This window comes from Colias philodice, chromosome 19, assembly GCF_061535455.1.
Source record: "Colias philodice isolate Cphi_HAF_F1 chromosome 19, ilColPhil1 Martin Lab GWU primary, whole genome shotgun sequence".
In the NCBI taxonomy this organism is placed as follows: domain Eukaryota; kingdom Metazoa; phylum Arthropoda; class Insecta; order Lepidoptera; family Pieridae; genus Colias; species Colias philodice.
The window spans coordinates 3,174,642-3,197,074 of NC_143104.1; the positions used below are offsets into that span (position 1 = coordinate 3,174,642).

Genomic DNA, 22,433 nt, shown 5'->3' on the forward strand with positions numbered 1-22,433 from the left:
TGAGAAAATCAATGGGCTTCTTGATATGGACAATGCTTTATGTATCAAGAACACAACAAATACAACTTTTGTATGAAGATGCGGAAGGACTAGATTGAAGATTTCATAGATCATAATGTTGCGCTACATTTTAACCAATATAAAAAAATAGTATCTTGTGTGTTATCAACAAAATTCGAATCAATTCAGTTAAAGAGATGTGGGAATAGGCAAAAAGACAAGGACAGAGTTTTGCATGAATGGATAATATGGACAGCGCTGAAACACGTTAGAGACTTCTACCGATGTTCTTTAGCAGCAGAATTGCTGGATTTTTTTCTCTCCTTTTCAATTTTGTCTGGGTTTCAATCTGAACGCAGCTTTTAAACTCTGTAATTAAAAATAAACTGTCATGTCACGATCACTGACAGATTGTATAACAGCGTAAACAATTTTGTATGTGTTTATTTTTATAGAGTTTATTGTGATGATAATTTATATAGAGCTAATAATAATTTTCGAAGCATTAGTCCACTGCGCTCCAGAATCTCCAAATGTAGGATCAGTTCTCTTTTCATCATCAGATGTTGGCAAAGAACAATGGACTACGTCGGAATTAGAAGCTTTACAAGCGAGAAGATACTTTCAAAACCTCATTCCACCTCCACAGATAGGATATTCTTTGAACAACGAGTATTTAGTAAACCTGGTGAACTATTTTGAAAACTGCTACTCAACTATTAATAAAGAAGCCACTAGTTTAAGTGAACAAGAAGTTATGGATATGGCTCTATCAGACGCCATTGGTGGATACATAAAAGTATGGATCTTACCTATCACTAAATATTCCTACTACGCTGGAACAATCAGTTCAGATAATGCGATCAAGATATTTAAATTATTTGGTAATATCAAAAGAAATTTAAATACGGATGGCACGTCGTGGCACGGTCCGAATGAAGATTTGTTACAATCTGTTACAATAGACATAGCTCCTAAGCCACACGAATGGCACCAAAGAAGTAGACATGATGCTTGCAACCGCTTAGCCTACTACGAAAAAACAGATAACGGACTGACTATCCCCATACCTTACATAAATTGGGGTCTCAATCCACAAACTATGTTTGTACCTTTAAGAAATCAATCGTTAGTTCAACTTATGTCGCCAAATTCATCTACAGCTTTACTGGATTATTACATAGTAGCGGCAAGTTGTTTAAATACAGATAATTTGGATAATGATACTGATTTTGGCTCAAGATTTCAAATATGGCTGGCGTCAGATGTGATTCCACATTTAAGTGATGATAACCTTTACGTTGCTTTTGGTAGTGTTTTGTCCCTGTTAAATAAGACAAAGAACTTTTACAAAGATATAGTACATTTCTGCGATGACAAATATACATCTTTACAAAATAAAGTTCTTGAATCTGGATGTCCAGTATCGTGGCCTTCGAAAAAAATTATTATCATAATAATTTTGCTGTTTTTGGAAATCATTTGGTGTATTCCTGCGCTTTGCTGTTTGTGGTCTCATAAAAAGAAACGTAAGCCGGTGAATGTATGTAAATGCTTCAAAAGAAAACGAAAACCCAACCCACTGAAACCATTTAAACACAATAAAGATAATAATTTACTTCCCGGCGTTAAACTATTTTTGCTACCACGAACGCGAAACTTGGAAGTAGACGTTGAATTACCCTCGTATGGCCCAAAATATGTCACAGTTAAAAGCCTTAAATCGTCCAAAGAAAAAGTTATGCACATTAATGAGATTCCAAAGCGACCATCTTTTGCAAAAATAATGCCAAGTTATAGAAATCCTCTTCCATCATTAGAAGAAAATATAAGTTTGTCGAAGCAACATATATGCCCATATGTTCCCATACGCGGCATCCTTAAAGATGCAAAATGTTCCAAAAGTGTACCTTTGCTTCCTGATCTACATTCCTCTAAAACGATGACACTAATCCAAGAGCAGGAAATCAAAAACATTTCTTACACACACGCAAGCATATCACTGTCCAAAAGTATATGTAAATGTGTATCCATGAATACGGATAATAATAAAAAATCTAGTATACAAAATGATAGTAGTGAGAAATATACCTCAATAACTGACAATAAAAGTACAGACGTTGTGCCAAGCATTGTAATGAATAAAACAAAAGAAAATATCAAAGCAAAATCCAATAAATCCATTACCAAATCTGGCATTGGAACAAGATCTAGAAGTCTGACCATTAGACAGTCGGTTCTTGAAAAGACTGCAGAACTAAAAACTAAATCCAAAAATGATACAAATAACGCTTCCATTGAAAAAAGTGAGTCACAAACTATAATAGAAAAGAAATCTTTACCTATGGATAAAGCTAGATCTAAAAGAAAAATGAAATATGAAGATCAGCAACACAAAATATCTAAAGTTCCAAAGATTTTAAAACCAAAGAAAAGTTATAAATTAGAGGAAAGAAATAAGCACCAAAAAGAAAGCCCAATAACCTTAAATAAAAAAGATAAACATCAAATAGATACACAGAAGAAACAAAGGTTTCCTGGTATATTTAGACCTACAAATGCATCTCAATCTAATAAAAAAGATAAATCTGTAAACGAGCATGCTTCTCTAAATATAAAAATTTACAATACTCAGAACGACACAGGAAGAAAGTCTGATATCTCGAAAATTTCTAAACCAATTCAAGAAAAGAGTAAGAAACATTTAAGTAAGGAATATAACACATTAAACATTAATATTGATAATCCGCAAACAGACATAGAAGTTGATATAACAAGCTATAGGTCTTCAAAGGTAAAACCAAGTAAAATACCAAGACGGATTATTTTCAAAGCAGATAATGGAAATATAAATCCTACTTCCCCTCATAATAATAAAGAATTTCCAGGTTCTACGAAGACACTTTGTAAATCAGTAAAAACCACTTTAGACGACAGCGCTATTCAAAAAGTTTCAAAGAAAAATGATAAATTAAATACTACATTTTAGCTTATGGATTCATTCATTGTAGATAAACAATTTCTGATAATTTTATATTATAATGTTCTTATTTTTAACGTTTAAATATAAATATTAAATATTTTAAGCTTTTTCAGTGTCTTTGTTATTATTACGAATCAAGCCTATGCGTAAAAAGGATGTTTTTACTGATTTTTAAGTATCTAGTAACTGTGTTAAGTTTAAATAATATACCTACGGATCAGTAAAAATATTAAAATATTGAGCAGTTTATAGAGATAGCCTAGACATCAGACTATGTAGATTTTTACTGATATTACATTGAAGTAAAAGCCTAGAATTTTTAACACATCATTAAGTTATTAAAAAGAACAGTCCTCTCTTATTATTACGAACATCACATTTAGACAAAATCAAAGCATCCTCCACACTTACCTAGCAGAGCCCCGCACTAATCACCCCGGACAAATTTATAGCCCGCGATCCGGGTGTATTAGCCACTCCCGGGTGAGTTATTGCAAATTTTACCCGCTCAGGTGCCGCGGAGGCTCACTAATCTGTCATTACTGGGTCCACTTAGCAAATTGGCCTCGGACTCGCAAAAATGAGTCTAACCAAATGGAGTGGCGAATTTATATAGACTCGATGGATGTTTTTAGGCTTTTTAGGTACCTGGGTCGGTTGTGGGAACTACAATAATTATAATTAGAATTTTACATACTAATTTACGTAGATGTCTAAAATATCTTACTATTCATTATATAATTCAATTATTTTTTGTATTGTTATAATAAACATGCTTTAAATTTAAATCTGTACATGATGTACTGATGATTGTCTCCTTTTGGTTATCTCCTACAATCTAATAAAGTAAACCGAAATCATAAATACCTTTTATTGAAACTAGAGCCAGAAATATAGAGTTGGACTCTACATTTATTATCTGTATCAATTCAGTAGGTTTACGTCTAATCCAGTGCCATAAACAAATTAATTAGCCGACTCTTAAGACTAATCGGGTGGGGTGACCACACCGCAATAAATACTGGACGAAGGACCACAATGTTGTGGGATTACGGACAATTGTCCGGGATAATCCCCGATTGACACGGGATTTGTGGACAAATCGTCCGGTGTGTTTGCTAATTTATGGTCACCGTTTTTAATTTGGTTCATCTGTTCTCTATGATATGGGTGATATATTTTATCCGGAGGAACATATTTTTAGGTTGCAATGATTAAAAATATCATAAAGCCTTAAAAAAATATGTATGTATGTGAATTTAACTAAAATTCTTTAAATTTTTTGCTACAATGCTTAGATACAATGGTTAAGAATAAGTCCAATATGTTTATATGTTTGAAGAAATGTATAATATGTTTATCCTCATATGTTAAAAATCTCCTACAAAACTGCAACGAAATCAGAATATCATTGAAATCCATCTGCCAAGTAAAATCAACTATAAAGCGAAACGGATAAACAATCTAAATATTATTTAACCCATGCAATCATGAAGAATCCAGCTACAAAATGAAAGTCCATAAATATAAATAACGTTATCGTTATCAAAACGGAAGGCGAAAGAACTTCTTAAATTAACCCGTTGACAACATTGCTTGCTCCGAGCCGAAAATGTCGCCGACTCGTAAGAGCTATAATTTAAACAATCTCTCTCCCTTGTTTGCTCAGAAACTTGATTTTCCTTAAAACACTTACGACCTTGTTATTCTACGGTTTCATTAAGGGTAGGGTTGTCAATTCCTAATAACAGTATAATTATCTACAATTTTTGTTACGAACATTTTGAACTCACGTTCCAAGAAACAATGTAAGTTTTCAAATCGTCGCGTATTTTAAACATATTAAAAAAAGATGACTCTCCTAATCTTAATCTTATCTTAATCTTAATACAGGCGAAAGTTTGTAAGTATGGATGTATGGATGTATGGATGTTTGTTACTCTTTCACGTAAAAACTACTGAACCGATTACAATGAAATTTAGCACACATATAGAGGGTAACTTGGATTAACACATAGGATAGGTTTTATCCCAGAAATCCCACGGGAACAGGAACTATGCGGGTTTTCCTTTGAAAACGCGGGCGAAGCCGCGGGCGGAAATCTACTCAATAATATACTGCCTTGCTTAATCACAATTTTGTTTATAATATTGATTTTCTCCAGTAAAGCAAAATAAGAATACATTCTAATATTTACTGATCTAGCAGACACCAGCAGAAATTTCTATACTTCATTTTGTATACCGCACACGAACATCAAACAACAAACTGATAAAAGTTTGGAAAACTAACAAACGCAATGTATGACATATTAAAATACCAATTACGCATCATTTAGTTTATTTTTTATACTAAATCCCTTTCTTAGCGAAAAAGTACCTATACCTGAGTCCTGAAACTCCATGAAAGAAAATTGTCACATTTAGCAGCCCTATAAATTAACGGTGATCACTACCACAAGGTTGTAAGTATCAGCAAATATTTCTATAGTAATTGTGGTAGGTTTAATTAAGGGCCGTAACAAGGTCCCTCGGGACGTGGCCAAGATATCACTATCAGAGATTCCAGATGTCGCGTGAAAGATGACACCTCAGCGCTTCCGAAACTTGATAATTAGCGGGTTCTTGATAAGAAAAGGTTTCGCTGAAGTGAAAATAACGGAAACCTTATTTTACAGTAATACGATTACGTAACTTCGGTTTATTATTTGAATTATGATATGTATAGAAAAAGGAATTTACGTTTTTGATTGAGGAGGTACGGAAAAAGTTTACATATTTACAACTTTGTAATAATTTCATTCTGCCACAGGTTTCTTATTACCAATAGATTGATTTCACTATACCGTTTATATTTTACGCATAAAATTGTCAGGTCAAATCCCCATAGTTTAAAAGCACCAAGTATGAAGATTTTTTATAGTTATCATCGAATGATAAAGGTATATTATGACCTATCTATTCGTGTATTTCCTGCTTTTAGATCCAACTTTAGAATACTCCAAACGTCTTCCGACATCTGCAAATACTTTAATAGGATAGCCTTAAATTACACAAACAATCCTTTACCAACATCTTCATATATATTTGCCGCCAAAGTCATCTTACCAAATAAACTAAGGCATAGCAGACCATTATAACTTGATCTATCGGAATCTACTACATACCGTTGACTGGATCTTAAGTCAAGACATTCGAAGGGTGTGGGGGAGGTCTAGTCAAAATGGATTGAGACAAATTGCATACAAGGGGAGTTAAACAAATTAATCACAGGGTCCAATTTTGCGGAAACAATGCGGGGTAGCTTGTGACTGCTTGTAAGCTGTGATAAATTGGGACATTCTACACTAGCGCAATTGTAGACCAATAAATAAGATAATTAATTACGCTTGTTGGTGGTTTTAAAGATCAGGACTGTTTATGCAAAGTTGGTATGTAGGTACATAGCGTTGATAGTCGCAGAACGTTGTCTCAATTTTTATAATCATTTGTTTGAATTTTTTGGATAAAAAAATACTAATTAATTATTATATTAAAAATGCAGTATAATTGTAATCTGAACGAAAATGTAAAATTACGAAAGTCTGAATGTATAGTTCATAGTTAACGAATACTTCTGACTCGTTAGAACGATCATTTATAGATATTATATTATTTCATAGTGTGATATTTTTAATAATAAAGGAAGCATTTCACCGCCCCCTTGGTTAATGCTACATTTTTATTACACAAATTATAAATGGCCAAGACGTATGGTTGCAAAGCTTAATTGTTGAGACAAATCTGCCTCTATTCAAACTTCTACGGACTACTTAACTATATTAAGTTTAATATACAGCTATGTAGATACTTCAGCCACACTAACCGACTTTACTTTCTTGGAATTACCCACAATAATTAGTAGACTGGTTCTTAGTAAAACTTAATATGCCTATCATTTATATTTCTCGCGAATATGTAATGTGGCTTTCTTCTGGTGAAAGAATTATCAAATCGATAAAACAGTTTATCTATTTATCCACACAAACAAACAAACAAGTTCCCCTTTATAATATTAGTGTAGACAAATCTAAAAGAAACGCGTAGTAAGATTTATTCAGGCTACAACAAGAGACATCCGGTAAGACGCGTTATTATTAGACTTGCCTTTAATTCGTATTTCCTTTACTTTTAATAGTGTTTATTAGCTCAAAGTACTTTGTTATTGTCGTTGGTATACTGAATTAAAGTGTTCTTGTAACTAATTAGAATTACTTACTTCCTACAAGGTCACAACTCACAAGCCGTTTAGTGTGAAAATCCATACTAATATTATAAATGCGAAAGTAACTCTGTCTGTCTGTTACTCAATCACGCCTAAACTACTGAACCAATTTGCATGAAATTTGGTATGGAGATATTTTGATACCCGAGAAAGGACATAGGCTACCTTTTATTGCGAAATATGTACCACGGGCGAAGCCAGGGCGGACCTCTAGTAGTGTATATACATATTAGCAATTATTAAAATTGTTAAAACTGAATAAAGCCTTATAATTATATCCTACTTGCTCAAAATATACTTCGATATAATCCAGAAACTAAAATTATGATCAGAATTACTTATGGAAATTCACAAAAATTTAAATAGCCTTTATAAAAACTGAAATTTGCAACGGCTTCACTTATCATCACATTACAAACATACGTTAAATATTCTGCAGACAGGATTCTTAAGTTGGTTTTGGTAGCTTCTTCTCTTCTCCGCACCGGCCACCGACTATATCTTCTGAATTCGTGATGCTGGGTTAAGCCTGCAAAAGATATCGATCAATGATACAGCTATGTTAAATACATTTAATATATGCCCCATTCCTAACTATTGGTCACTTTTCCCTCTAATTTTCAAAGTTCGGTTTAAAGAACTTTCTTGTATGGATTGAACTTGAAAGTTCAATCCATACAAATCTGAATCATTGTCCACATTTACAAACATACATATCAAACCTTTTACAAGCTGCACAAACTGTCCACTCGATGGTAATAATTAAAAACTAAAGCGGATGTACTTCCGGTCGAATGACGTCCGGTAGCGATTGGTTGACATGACCTTTGACCCCACCCACCTGTACAGAACACACCCTGTATATAAACACCTGAACACTCTGTATATATGTATACACCTGAACACCCTATATAACACACCCTCGTTATTGTCCCTGATCTAATTTGTAGTGATTTCTAACTGATTCTTACCATAAATAATCTGCATAAAAACAAATTGTCTTTCTGTTAGCTATTTTCTCAAAAAGTGCTTAGATGTTTTGATGACCACTTATTTTATTCGTATAACTTCAAAAATTACGTTACATTTTAATGACAATCAAGAACTCTCTTAATTTACGAACTCTACCTTAATTATATCGATTATATTACGTGAGTACTTAAGTGAGTAGGTACAATAATAAAAATACACCAAGAACCAATTATAAATAAATATATCAAGAATTTATCACGAAATTAAATAAATAAATAAATATTTCAGGACAATTTTCACACACGGCACGACCTGATACCAGACTAAGCTTTCGCTTGTGTTATGGAAACCAGATGGCTGATAAACATACATATATAATTTAAAAAAAAATACTCATAGATAGATAATGAACACCCAGGTCCCAGACACAGAGCAAACATCTATGTTGATCACACAAATATTTGCCCCGGGTGGGAATCGAACCCACGACCTCTGACTTGGAAGGCATTGCCACTACCAACCAAGTCAATTTAGATCTGGAGTATCCCAGTCATAAAATCACAAACAACTATTTCCTAATGTTACTTACTTCCATATTTAGTACAAAGTTATCTTAAATGATTTATGTGAATATTATCGTTATCAGCTATAATTTGTGTTCCACTTAGAGACCATCGTTTATGACTACTTGTGGCTTATGCTTTGAAGTTAAAAAAATAATGATTAACGTTTTTTACTTAATTATGTAGTCATTTATGTGAACAGTTACAACATAGACTAAAGTTACTTATATTATGTGACTTATATGTATTATTATTTTTAAGTTTTAACTGACTTAAAATCCCTAGAGGTTCTCAATTTGAAGCGAAAATATATCTTTTCCTTTCACTTATTAGGATTTTTCTCCTCACCGGTGCGAAAATTTAAGGAATATCTTATATATATTTTTACAACATACATTTACATAATATGGTAAAATATATATTATTATGGTCGTGGTCGACCCTTGAGGGAGGACTTGCAGCAATGAACGTTCCACGGCTGGTACGACGACGCGACGACATGAAACTAGCTGTGCCCCGCGGTTTTACCCGTAGTTCTCCGCTCCTGTTGGTCTTAGCGTTATGATATATAGCCTATAGCTTTCCTCGATAAATGGGCTATCTAACACCGAAAGAATTTTTCAAATCGGATTAGTAGTTCCCGAAATTAGCGCGTTCAAACAAACAAACAAACTCTTCAGCTTTATAATATTAGTATAGACTAGCTGCTCCACGCTCCACTCCACTATAATATAGATTAAATAGTAAAAAATAAATAAATAAATATTTCAGGACCGTTTTCACACACGGCACGATCTGATCCCATATTAAGCTTTCGCTTGTGTTATGGAAACCAGATGGCCGATATACAAACATACATATACATAAAAGTATATAGTAGTTAAATAGTAGGTAATGCCTACCTAATACACTGAAAAGTAAAATATATCCCATTTACTAACACGCAATACATCACGCTCATGCCAATGACATTAACGTATGTATTAATTAAAAGTTAACCGTAGTATTGCCAAGACCATCCACAACTTACATTGAGCGCATATTTCATACAATTAGACGGGCCAATCGTGCCAATTTAAGGTCTTGCTGGCCATCCTGCTGCCGTCATTTTCATTTTCAAGTGTTTTATTGAAGTATCCCAATAATTAGGAGACTCTACTTACTTACTAAAAATAAAAAAAACTTAAAAATTACACAAATTACAGTTGATATCTTAGTGGTGTAGTAGTATTATAACTTCCTGATGACAGCCTTATTTTACCTTATTATATCTATTTATTGTAGAAATTAATTCACAAATACAAATTTAACATACCTACATTTATATATTTAGATCAATCACTTGTCCCAACAATTTTCAGCCAGCTGTAAGACATGATGATAACGCACTTGTATTTCTATTACATTAACAAGTGGCAGACTTTTTAAACAAATGTAAGCTTAAATGGACATTTCATAAACGGCCCACCATTCCGACTTCCCCCGCAGCACATATTACTGCGTCCAGCTATAACTCAATGAACAATGGGCCGGGCATTCTAATCCAGGCCTGGCCCGTAATGAAATTCCGGGTGTTACAATACGTAACGATTAACACTATACACTATTCATTGCTATGCTTAGTGATTATGACGCATTAATTCATAATTGCTCTCACTCTGTACCAGGAGAAATTAATTTGCATAGCGAGATATGTTACCATGTGTTTCACGGTAGAAAAGCAGCTAAAAGAGAGTTGAAATGGAAAATATAAGCTGAAACTCATCCTAACTGTCACAAATCTGCATTGAATAGTTGCAACTAACTACTTATTGAAAAGCATTCCCAAAGAAAGGCTAATGTAGAAATAACTATTTGAGTTTGGTGTGATTGCTTCCTTATTTCTTATTTCTGAAAAATTAAAAGCAAACCTTCGCCATTAATAAATAAATAAATAAATAAAATAAACTTTAGTTCTCATTCATAGACTATAAAACGTCATCCCAAAACACCACTGAATAGACCGCTTTAATCAACAAAACAACCTCAGAAAGCACTTTTAAATAATGCTAATGGGCGTAAGTAACCCCATTTTCCACTAAACCACGAAGAATGGTGAGGGTAGGCGAGTAAGCGACGCATTGGACGCACAATAGCAGATGTAGTCAAGACTATATGCACTGACTTTAAGTAATTGGCCTTGCGACAGGGCTGCACTACAGAGATTAAAAACATCGATCACGATATGTTTCTTGATTGATGAACTTAGGATAAATGATTTAAAAACAAAAAAGCATCATTCCTTAAGAGTTACAATAGGAAATTGTATTGTTTAATTTAGTATAGGACGATTGACAATTTCATTAAGACATAACACATAATATTATAATATTTTTCACGAAATATATTATAAGAACGCAAATTTGCATTGCCTTATAAAATTGTAATAGCAAATATTGCTGCATATATTCGCTAGGCGTTACAAAAATGTATCACAACCACATATTATCTCTCGTCACAACTTATTAATCAAACCTTTGCCGTACAATTTGGCCAAGAAAAACCTATGTTCATTTTCAACCCTGAGACGGTCGACCACAATAGAACTCTATCACAATGAGTGGCGCCTTCATTATTTACAAATGAGCGTATAAATCTCTCGCGAACGACTCAACCAGTCATACAAATTGCAAATTTACCCTCTCACTCCGACCTATTCACCCTGCCCTTTATTAGAACGGGATAGCTACCTCCTGATTATTAGTTGTAAACCCACAGTTACAAGTGTTCAAAATTTATGAACTCGTAATAATAGCTCAATCAAAGATGTCTGATATTCATAGATCCATAATTATGACATTAGTACAGTGCAAGCGAAGCCACATGGTATTGTATGAAGCTGATAGAGATTGCATTATAAATACGCTTTGGTATGCGATGGACAAGTGAATTTAGACATATTAATAGTCTTTGCAGTCGTAATTCATACCACAGATATTATGTACTAACAATTATATGGATATTGCAATTATCTGAAATAAATTAAATAAATAAATATATATAGCATAGTTATACGCACAGAATATATCTTAGGAAATTAGGTATAAGCTACCTTCTTTAATAAAACAGCTGAAGGAGCATGCAAAAATAAGGTTTTTTAAACGCAACGGTTAGCTGTTCTAATTATATATTGGTAATTTACGAAACAATATAAACTCCCCAATTAATAACGTAAAAATGATGAACAAAGCATTAATAAACGTATAAAACATTTTAGATTCCAAATACTCACACCAGCACACACCCTAAAGCAAACATCGCTCTCAAAAAATTAATCCATCAGTCCTCGGAATCACAGACACAATAGAAAATCTATTGTGTCGCGCCCCGATCGGGGCTTACGGTGGTCAATGGGTTAAATGTTGCCAACAATAAAAAAATCCCCGCAAACCGACAACAGTCAAGTCAACAACGTCTTAAAACGATTACAGACAGTCGTCAAGGTGTGAAGAGGGAACACGTAAATCGCATTAGATATGTTAAACCTCACTCCTTGGGGGCTGGAGAGGTTTTTTTCGCGGCATTTTTATTCGTATCGCTTACTTTCGCGATTATTGCGCTGGTAACATTTGCATAGAGTATAGATGGATTTGCAAGTTTTGATCTGAGATTGAGAACTGAAAGTTGATGAATATTGTTCAAAGACGTTCTATAAGACAATCTCTTGTCACAGCTATTTTTAGTAAACATATACTTACACAAAGAATATACCTACAGGTTGGAAATTTTCTATGGGCCCTGGAGGGAAAGTACTTGAAATACTGGAGATAGCAAATTTTGATAAAAGAAAACTTTCCTTTATTTTTTAATTTCCATTTCCACTGTATACATATAGTATTTTAAACTTTGTTTTATTCAGAAAAAAAGGGAATTGCAATGCAAGTATTACATGAAACTGAATTTAGAAATATCATAATTAAACGTCCCTTTATTCATTCATTACATTTCCTAATATTTCTTTGAAAAATATCCATATGTATGATTGTGTATACTGTATACCTACTAATATTATTTTATGTTACCGTAAAATGATTCTGATACAAGTATCAAAAGGTATGAAGTCAGTGTATACCTACCAGTCACTTAAGTTGCATTTCAAGGAAATGTTAAAAAACTTCAGCATCGAGTCAAAAATACAAAAACATTTTTTTTTTCAATATTTGAATTTTGAAACGATTTTGTGAAACGGCACAAGCACATCCAAAGAAGATCTCAAAGGAGAGGAGAGGTATACTATATATTATAGGTATACTATATACTATATTATTAATTATATATGTATTTATAAATATAAAGAGATTTGAGTTTTAATTTACTTATTTTGTTTTAATTTACGTGTTTTGTTTTGGAAGAATATGCTTGGCGTGGTTATAAACTGGATAGGTTATTTATTTTTGTTTTGCATTTGAGCTTATTGGTATTTTTATCAATCATAACAATGCCGTGATCATTTGCTGAGCTGTTCACTTTTTCAACTTATTTATATAAAGCGCAGTTATGTATTTGCATAATGTAACCAAAAGAAAATATATGTTATTGTACATTTATTATTAGGTATTCAAATGCTTTTTCTATACTGTTTGAATCACAGTGGTAAAGAGTAGGAGGTGAGGAGCAACTCGACCCTCTATCGAGCTATCCTGTGAAATTTAGTTCATATTTTCACCGCGGGACTAAGTGGCGCTGCTTGGCGTGCATATTAAAATTTCGGAGAATTTTCTTTTTTATTTGATTAACGGAACAGGTTAAAAAACTGTTTTACTTTTATTGTAAGTATATGATGGATATTGATATTGTGCTAACATAAGTTTACAAAAATTAAACAGGTAAGAGTTGGTAAAGAAAATATAGTTTCGTGGAAAGTCTACCAGGTGTCGTCATGGAAATTTTGGAACATTGTAAATCGCGCTATCGAAGTTTATTTTCAGGACATTAAATTAAACGGGAAAACCTAGGCTGTCAAGGAGTCAGGTAACAGGTTAGTCTTAACATGTTATTTGTTATGACTTATTGATTGTTACCTCATTGGCAGTCGTGTGCGAAATGATGGCAAAATAAAATTTTATTAAATTTTTGAAGACAACGTTAACAACGTTGTCAATAAGGTATAATTAATCACATTTTCGTATATTTTGCGTAGGTGAATTATTTATTATTATATTATAGTACATGACTTAGCAGATCTATCCTAGTATTCAGTACTTTTTTTACTTTTGTGTCCTCCATTTTAAAGTTTGCATTCCCCTACAGTTTCTATTTACCTGTATTAACTTAGCTTTCCGCCCCCGCTTATAACAATAAATTATATACTAAAACCTTCCTCTTGAATCACTCTATCTATTAAAAAAACCTGTTTCATACTATGTAGTGATTATCATTTCTCCGTATATCGATTAATGTTGTCTTATATTCCATAAGCATCTTCAAAGTTTAAATTTCATTCAAAAATAACAACTCAGATAATAATTTAGACACTTTTCAAGATATTTCCACTCGGTGTCACAATAACTTGCCGAGTCCCTAACCCCTTTGTGTGCAATCGGATAAATGTCACCCCAGCGCAGTATCTCGTGTCGTAATCAAGTCAAATGTTATTTTTATGGACTAATTCTGTTTATAAGAAGAGAAAAAACTGAAAAAAAATTTTATCCACTAAAATTAAAAATTTGTTTAAATTCATATTTAAGTGCCAAATATACTTAAAATACCTAATAATAATAAGAGATGCGAGTTTAATATTACTAAAAGTAGAAAATATTTTGAAAACTCTAGCTGCATATTGCAACATACAGCTCTATAAATATGTAGCTGCAATACCATATAATATTAACACGAAACTGTTTAAAAAAGTTTATGGGATTTCCGTTAAACAGCTGAAAACAAATTATTACAAATTTTTATTTAGTTTTACAAACACATTACCTACAGCACCTTCATTATTATGTAAAACCGAATCTTCCGCGTATACATAGGAAATACAAGCTTTAAGTGAAAATCTTATATATTATATAAATCTCTTGTCACAATGTTTGTCCTCAATGGACTCCTAAACCACTTAACCGATTATAATAAAATTCGCACACCATGTGCAGTTCGATCCAACTTGAGAGATAGGATAGTTTAAACATGTAGGTACCACGGGCGAAGCCGGGGCGGACCGCTAGTATATTATGTAAATATGTGGCCCTCAAATACACTGTTTTCTGGACGAATTTTCAAAACGTAAAACCACAGTAAAGACAATGTTTTATTCCAAGTCACAGGTGTTAATAATGTTCAAAGGGTTGTCTCCCCTTCGCTATTGACTCTTCTTTCGGAAGATAAGACATTGCTCTAAAGAAAATGATTACAAAACGCTCCAAAATAATCTGACCTCTCAATTCTGTCAGTGACCAAACGTTCCTATCAAAGTATCAAAAACGCAGAGGTCACGTATCTCTGGTTTGTCATTTACAGCTTTTATTCAAATTCGAGTTAATGATTAGAAATTATGACTTTCTTACAAATAATTAAGATAATCCCTTTTTATTGGACCATTATGTTATTTAATGGAAAACATTAAATTGATTAAATGGCAAGAACAATCAAAAATCCCTTTACGTACTTTTCAGGAATACCACAGATAATATAAAACAATACTATCTGATTAGTTCTACTTAAGTATTGGATCATTGGATGGAGGTATGTATGTTTGTTACTCTTTCAAGTGAAAACCACTGAACGGATTGTGATGATACTTTGCAGTGATATAACTTATTTAGTACCAGAACACATAGAAATATGTATTTAATATCTTTTGCCTGCGGGTTCATCCGAGGGTGAAATCACGTGCAGGCACAGCTATTACCATATCCATGAGTCACATAAAGAATTTCATTGCATTTTCCTATTAACTGTTTTGAAAAATGTCACCGTATTAACCACAGTTTTATGGTCTAAATGCCCTTTCCAGTGTAGGACTGAATCGTCTCCAAAGGTCGTGAACTTCCAGCCAAATGTCGCGGCCTTTGAGCCTAACCATCCCCTGGGTATACGAAGCAATTATTTTTATAATTACAGGACATAGTTACAAGACAATGATTATCCATTGATAAGTATAGCTCGCTCTATTTTGTAGCGATTTGTTTTCGATAAAGAATAAAGAGATTTTGTTTATTGTACATACATTGTTAGTTTATGTACCTGGTTTCTTGCACAATAAAGTGTTAAATAAATAAAGAGGATTGTGTTTTATTGTAATTTCCTCCAATAATTTGAAACCTTAAGGTTTGAAACTAATCTACTATTTTCTTTAAAACTATTGGATTTTTTTCTGACCCAGCCTATGTGACCATTCTTCACACCGTGTTTTAGCTACAGCATTTGTTCTTTATTTAGATTCTAAAATCTTTATATATAAAAATGAATCGCAAAATGTGTTGGTAAGCGCATAACTCGAGAACGGCTGAACCGATTTCGATAATTCTTTTTTTATTATATTCCTTGAAGTACGAGGATGGTTCTTATGTAGAGAAAACGTAGGTAAACATATGCCACGGGCGAAGCCGGGGCGGACCGCTAGTATGTAATAAAAACTAATATTATTTATTATTAGTCAGTTCTTTAAAGAAACGAATCTTCAATGGCGGCGCTTATCATTCCCTCTCGCTCACACACGGCCGTACGGTATGCAAAAAAAAAGGGAAAAATAAAGTCACTAAAATGTATTTGATTTTCCCTATAATAGTTTTTATCATAAATTTACAATGACAATTATGCATTTGCGAAAGTAAATAATGTTTTATTGGAATTTGACAAAATATGTTCTTTGGGAAAAGTTGTTCAGTTTTATGGGCTTATTACAAGTATTATGGGGATTTTATTACATTCTGTATACGTAAATATGATAATTCATATAAATACACAAATACAATAACAAAAAAGTTTGTCAACAAACAATTTGAAATAATTAATAAAATAATTATCAATTTACGTTATTTTTATTTTCTTTTTTGCTGATCCTACCATCTGTCAAAGTCAGCTTTGGCCGCCATTGAAGATTCGTTTCTTTATTGAACTGACTAATATTAAATAATTTGAGTAATGGAAAATGGGTAGCGTGTTCGAAATTTAAAATGTCCAATGGCGTCCCTCACCTCAGATGACAGATTATACACGCGGGAGTGATCGCATAACAGACTATAATATGTGGGTCTACATTTTCTGTTCCCTATTCCGAATTATAACCTATTTACCTATATCCTAATATCTTGAATGTTGGCAACACCTTTCAAATAAAACAAACCAAATTAAACCTTTTTATTTTAAATTCGAAAGAAAATTGTTTAACGCAAGTAACAATGAATACCGTGATCAATTTTTTAAAAACATCAATTTGAAACTTATTTGGCATGATTAGAGTTTAATAAAATGTAGGTACTCACTGCATTCACATTAATAAATTCATATTTTTAAACTACTTTAATTATTTTTAAATTTTTCAATTCTTTAATTTATTTAGTACTAAGTATCTATAAAAATATCAGCACATACACATATTATCTAGGTATGTATATCATTGTCTCTTACTATGAGCACAATATAAAGATCAACACGATCCATCATACAATATTATTAAATTACGACCCTCATCTCGCGACCCATCCAATTATGGAGTAATTATAATTACTGCACTTTCTATTTGCTGGTTATTGCATCAACATGTGGTGTTTGCGGCGCCTTGGTAAATATTAGACAAAAACTAATACAATATAGTAATAACGATTTATTTAATTGTTTTAATACCCTTTTTAATATAGTGATAATATGATATATCTAGACTTAATTTAAATAGAATTTTCTGCTAGGTTTTGATAAGAGCGGTTAAAAAAAGGTAATAACTACCTACTTTATTGTAAGTTATCTGAATCGATGTATTAAACCGGTGCGGTACCTACCTTATTACGTTAAAATACAAATAATAATATGTATTCTTTAATCTGGGGGCACGGTAGTGCCCCCGCCAAGACGAGCCAAGCGACTACGCGCACGGGCACTACCTACCTTTTCTCGAAGCGCTTCGACGTTTTTTTGAACCCTCATAACTTGGGTTTGGATTATGCTAGATCAACAAAATTTTCGGGATATATTGTCAATAGCGGACTTATTGAACATATTAAGTTTTAATTACATTAGCTTTTATACTTCAGATTTTATTTATATCTAAAAAACGCTAATTTCGTCACTGACTCACTGATGATCATCAAAATTCTTAAGGTATTTCCTAATGTCCTAGAAAGCTGAAATTTTGTATGTAAGCTAGTATTAGCACACAAACAACAAAAAAATTATAAAACTTGTAACTTTCATCCCCCAACCCCTTAAACTAGGGGATGGGAGTTTGTATGAGACCTGTAATTTTAAATTAAATTTTGATGACGCTAGAGGTCTAATCTAATAATCTAAAACTTGGTTCCCCTAGATATATATATGTATAGGTACTCCTTGTTAAAAAAAAAATTAAAAATTTAATCGACATAATATATTGAGACATATACTTCAGATCAGATCATATAAATATGAATGAATAGAAGTGTTGCGAACGTCTCCTGCCTCTTACGTCCACACAGTAGCTAAAAATAAAAATAAAATTTGTTACAAACAACTTACAAAAAGAAATGAAATCCCACCAAAAACATTTTCATGTAAAATGTTGCCAAGACGAGCCCATATGACTCGCACTGTCAAAAAGTTATCAGATCTCATGTAGAGCCAAGCTTCTAACACTACACGCCCTAACTCTACAAGGCCTAACTTCACAAACTCTACACCTTAGTCAAATTATGTGGCTTGGCCGTTCGTTACTACAAAAACTATTGTATAACACAAAAGTAATGAACAGTGAATTAATTTTTCACCTTACGCCGATGTGAATGTAGCGAAATGGCCAAGCCACATATTTTGACTAAGGTGTAGAGTTTGTGAAGTTAGGCCTTGTAGAGTTAGGGCGTGTAGTGTTAGAAGCTTGGCTCTACATGAGATCTGATAACTTTTTGACAGTGCGAGTCATATGGGCTCGTCTTGGCAACATTTTACATGAAAATGTTTTTGGTGGGATCAATATTTACAGGAAAACTTTTTGCATTCAAATTCTCTTCCTCTAGTAGCAATATAAAACCTCCTTGGAATGAAAACATGATTACATTCACTACATTTTGACTACATTCGTTTGGAAAATCATAGTTCCAATAGAAACTTTTTCATGAGCCGGGAATCCGTTTCCGCAATGTCAAATTTTTTAAACGATAAAACTTGTAGGTATGTGTAAACGCACACATGCAAAGGTACCTACATGTCCTATTGTGTTCATACGTGACACTGAAGGGGTTTCGAGTGTGCTTTTTCAATTTGCCGTCGCTAATGTGGAACAGGGAAATGGATAGAGCTGATACTTTTAAGTTCGGATGAAACTTACTGGCGCGAAACTTTGGAGTTTTTTTCTATTATTGGGGATTACATATAATATGTATAAAATATATTGAAGGTATAATAACTGAGCTTTTTAAAGACAGAAGCTATCCACGGTAAATAATAATTATTGTTTCTGACTCTACAACAATAGCAAAGAGTACACAAAGCAAAAGAAACAATGCAATCTGGCACAGTTAACACTAAATACCTAGTATAAAACAAAGTCGCTTTCACTGTCCGTATGTCATTAAAACGCAAAGTATTGAGATTTGTTTTTTTTAATAGATATCATGATTCAAGAGGAAGGTTGATAAATAATTAATTAGGTTTTAGACAAAGCATGCGCCTGGTTTGTTAGTTAATTATGGAAGATAAATTGGAATAAAACTAACTTAGCAGGTTTTGGAATAGTGTCAAGTTATTTTATGAAAGCTCAGTACTCGCACGACTTTGCTCTCTGTAAAGCTATGTCTCTGTCAAAGCTTCAGATAAAATACACTTCTTATTCTACTGAACATACATGAATCGGCTCTACACATGGTTCTGTTCTTAGTCAAATCAAGTTCGTGTAATAGTGAGACATTTTTTCAATAGTCTGCTCAAAAAACCACCGCGGACAGAGTGCAGCGGAAATGAAACGGAGCATGTGTCGATTGAATCGTTCGCCCAAAATTGTGGCGCGAAAAAATATGCTACGGAACGTCAAACGATCCTCGTCATACGTGGCGGGAATTTTGAATCTGTATATTGGAAAAACGCACCTGTATTCGATTGAGGTTATAAAGAAATTCATATGGAACATAAGTTGTGGGTACATGTATGTTGAATTGAAAAGTAGAATTTAGCATAGACAATGACCTAATACCAAGTTAGTAAAATCTATATTGGTTTTAAAGTCTTCGTAAATTGTTTTCGTAAATGCAAAATCTGTCGTGAATTTACAAATTGCAAAGAATTTTTTAACATTGCAACCTGCTAATTTAAATGAGAAATTATGGCTTAAAATAATACAACAAACTTAAATGAGAAATTAGCGGAAAAATTGAAATCGCTGAGCGTAAATGAAAAATTAAAAAAGTCCCGCCGGAAACGGTAGTACGGCCATGTTTCATCCGAAACGTAACGACCTTAATTACCAGATGCAAAAAATTAACGAACGCAATGTTTATTAATGTCAGATAAAGAATTTTAGAAAACAAATATTTGTGCTGACGTTGTTTCCCTAAGTTCTTAATGAGTTATCTAAAAAAAATATTTATAAAAATGGGTAGGTATAGCCTTTAATTAGATAATATGTATATTCTTTTAAGATTTTATTCAAAAAAATTTATTTATTTGAATATTCTTAAATTAGATAGTCGTGGGAAAGGCTATCTTACACATCTATATATCACATCAGATGATCAGAATATGTACCAAAATTTTCAGTCGCCTACGTACATTCTTACTTAAAGGTAGCCACGGACAATTTAGAGTCTAGACACCAGAATCAAATTGTAATACCAACTTTACAGTATATGAGTTATTGTATATGTGCGAAATAAGTGCAAATATACCCATGACTTCCGCAGACGACACTACCCTCTTGTACTCCTCTCGCGACCCAGTTGCCATAGGGTTGACAGTTTTCATTATGAAGGCCATGTGGTCGTTTGGATTTTTATTTTACCATAACAAACAAACTAGTATTCACTCATGTTTAAACATAAGTTGGTGGTTTCTAAAAACTGAAAATACTTTATTATTTAACAGTTATCCACCATTTGGAATATTATATAATTTGGGCGCGAAAGTAAATGATTTGTTCTATGTAAATGCTAGACCCTAGCGAAGTCCCTTTAATAGGTGGGGCGTTAAACGAAGAAGAATAAGAAGAAGGACTATCCCCTATGTGTTTAAATTAAAAAGTAAACAAAGAAACTTATGAATTTTTATAATATGTTCCATTCTTTCCCATACATAGTTAAATCAGAAAATTTGATATAATTCTTTAACTTGTCCCTAGTAATACTTCAAATGCGAAATTGTGTATGTTTATTCTTCCTTCTTTCACGTTGCAACGAAGCGATTTTGTGATATTATGATTTTTGTATTTGGATTGTATACGTAGTATATTATTATTAGTCTGTGATTTGGAGATATTTTGTAGGTTAGGCAGTGACTAGGTACTTTTAACCGTGAACATCTTATTCATTTGATAATTCCTATAACTACGCAGCCGTTTAATATAACAAAATATTATTTTACTTTTCTATAGAATTATTGACAGCCCTATTTCGAAATATCATTTCCGTAATGGATGTCACGGGCGCCAAGTGCACTAGAAAGCAATGGTAACCACATTATCACTGACGATAATTTCTTTGGCACAATAAAAAATCAACTTTAACAAACCCCTGCAGAGAGACGAATGCAGTTGCACGTTAAATTTGCAAAAATGATAGCTTGATGGTGCAACATCCGCAAGAGAGCATCACATTAGCGACATCTCTCGGTCGGAGTGAGAAAATTACACTGGAATTATAATGTTGAGCTTCGCGCGCTTTTAACGTTTTAGCTGTCACTTGTAGTGTTGCCAGATTAAAAATTCATTATTTTTTTATTCTCGTCTGAAAAAGAATACTCATTTAAATTTAAACAAAATTGGATTAAATATAGGTACCTATTTTCCAATCGTATTAAATGATTACATAATTATTATTAATTTTCAAATATACACTCCTGTACATAATTAATATTATTGTCTTTATTGTTTTTGGTGTGATTGTGTTAATATAAATAAGATCAGATTAGATGTTTACATTTGTGTTATACTAACTTAAAAGCAACTACTAAACTATACATGGAATTTTTATATCATTTGGACAGTAAACTTATGTAAATATTATGCTTATAAACTTACTACTATGAGTATTAGTTAGTATGTATGAGATCCTGTTGTAATATGATAATAATATTATATTAGCATGATTTCGTTGTGTTTTTTTACGAAGGTAAAAAAATTACCACATCCAAAAAGTGCGTAAAACTTAGCACATAGGTGTCAAATCCCTTTAGCATATTATATTTGTAAACATATAAAATATGGAAACTATAACAGCTATAATTGTTATAAGTACATATAACATAATATATATTGTTTCATGTTTGCTTTCAGATTTAC

At 32.7% G+C, this 22,433-nt stretch overlaps 1 protein-coding gene across 1 annotated transcript; it reads left to right on the plus strand.

Moving 5' to 3' along the window:
- Window positions 1-466: 466 nt before the first annotated feature.
- On the plus strand, window positions 467-2,989 carry LOC149479836 (uncharacterized). Its single transcript, XM_089707619.1, has one exon. The coding sequence runs from the start codon at window positions 467-469 to the stop codon at window positions 2,987-2,989; it is 2,523 nt and encodes an 840-aa protein (XP_089563745.1).
- The last annotated feature ends 19,444 nt before the right edge of the window (window positions 2,990-22,433 follow it).

Bases quoted from the DNA above. Each gene is read 5' to 3' on its own strand.
- LOC149479836 (XM_089707619.1), top strand. From the start codon at position 467: ATGATAATTTATATAGAGCTAATAATAATTTTCGAAGCATTAGTCCAC.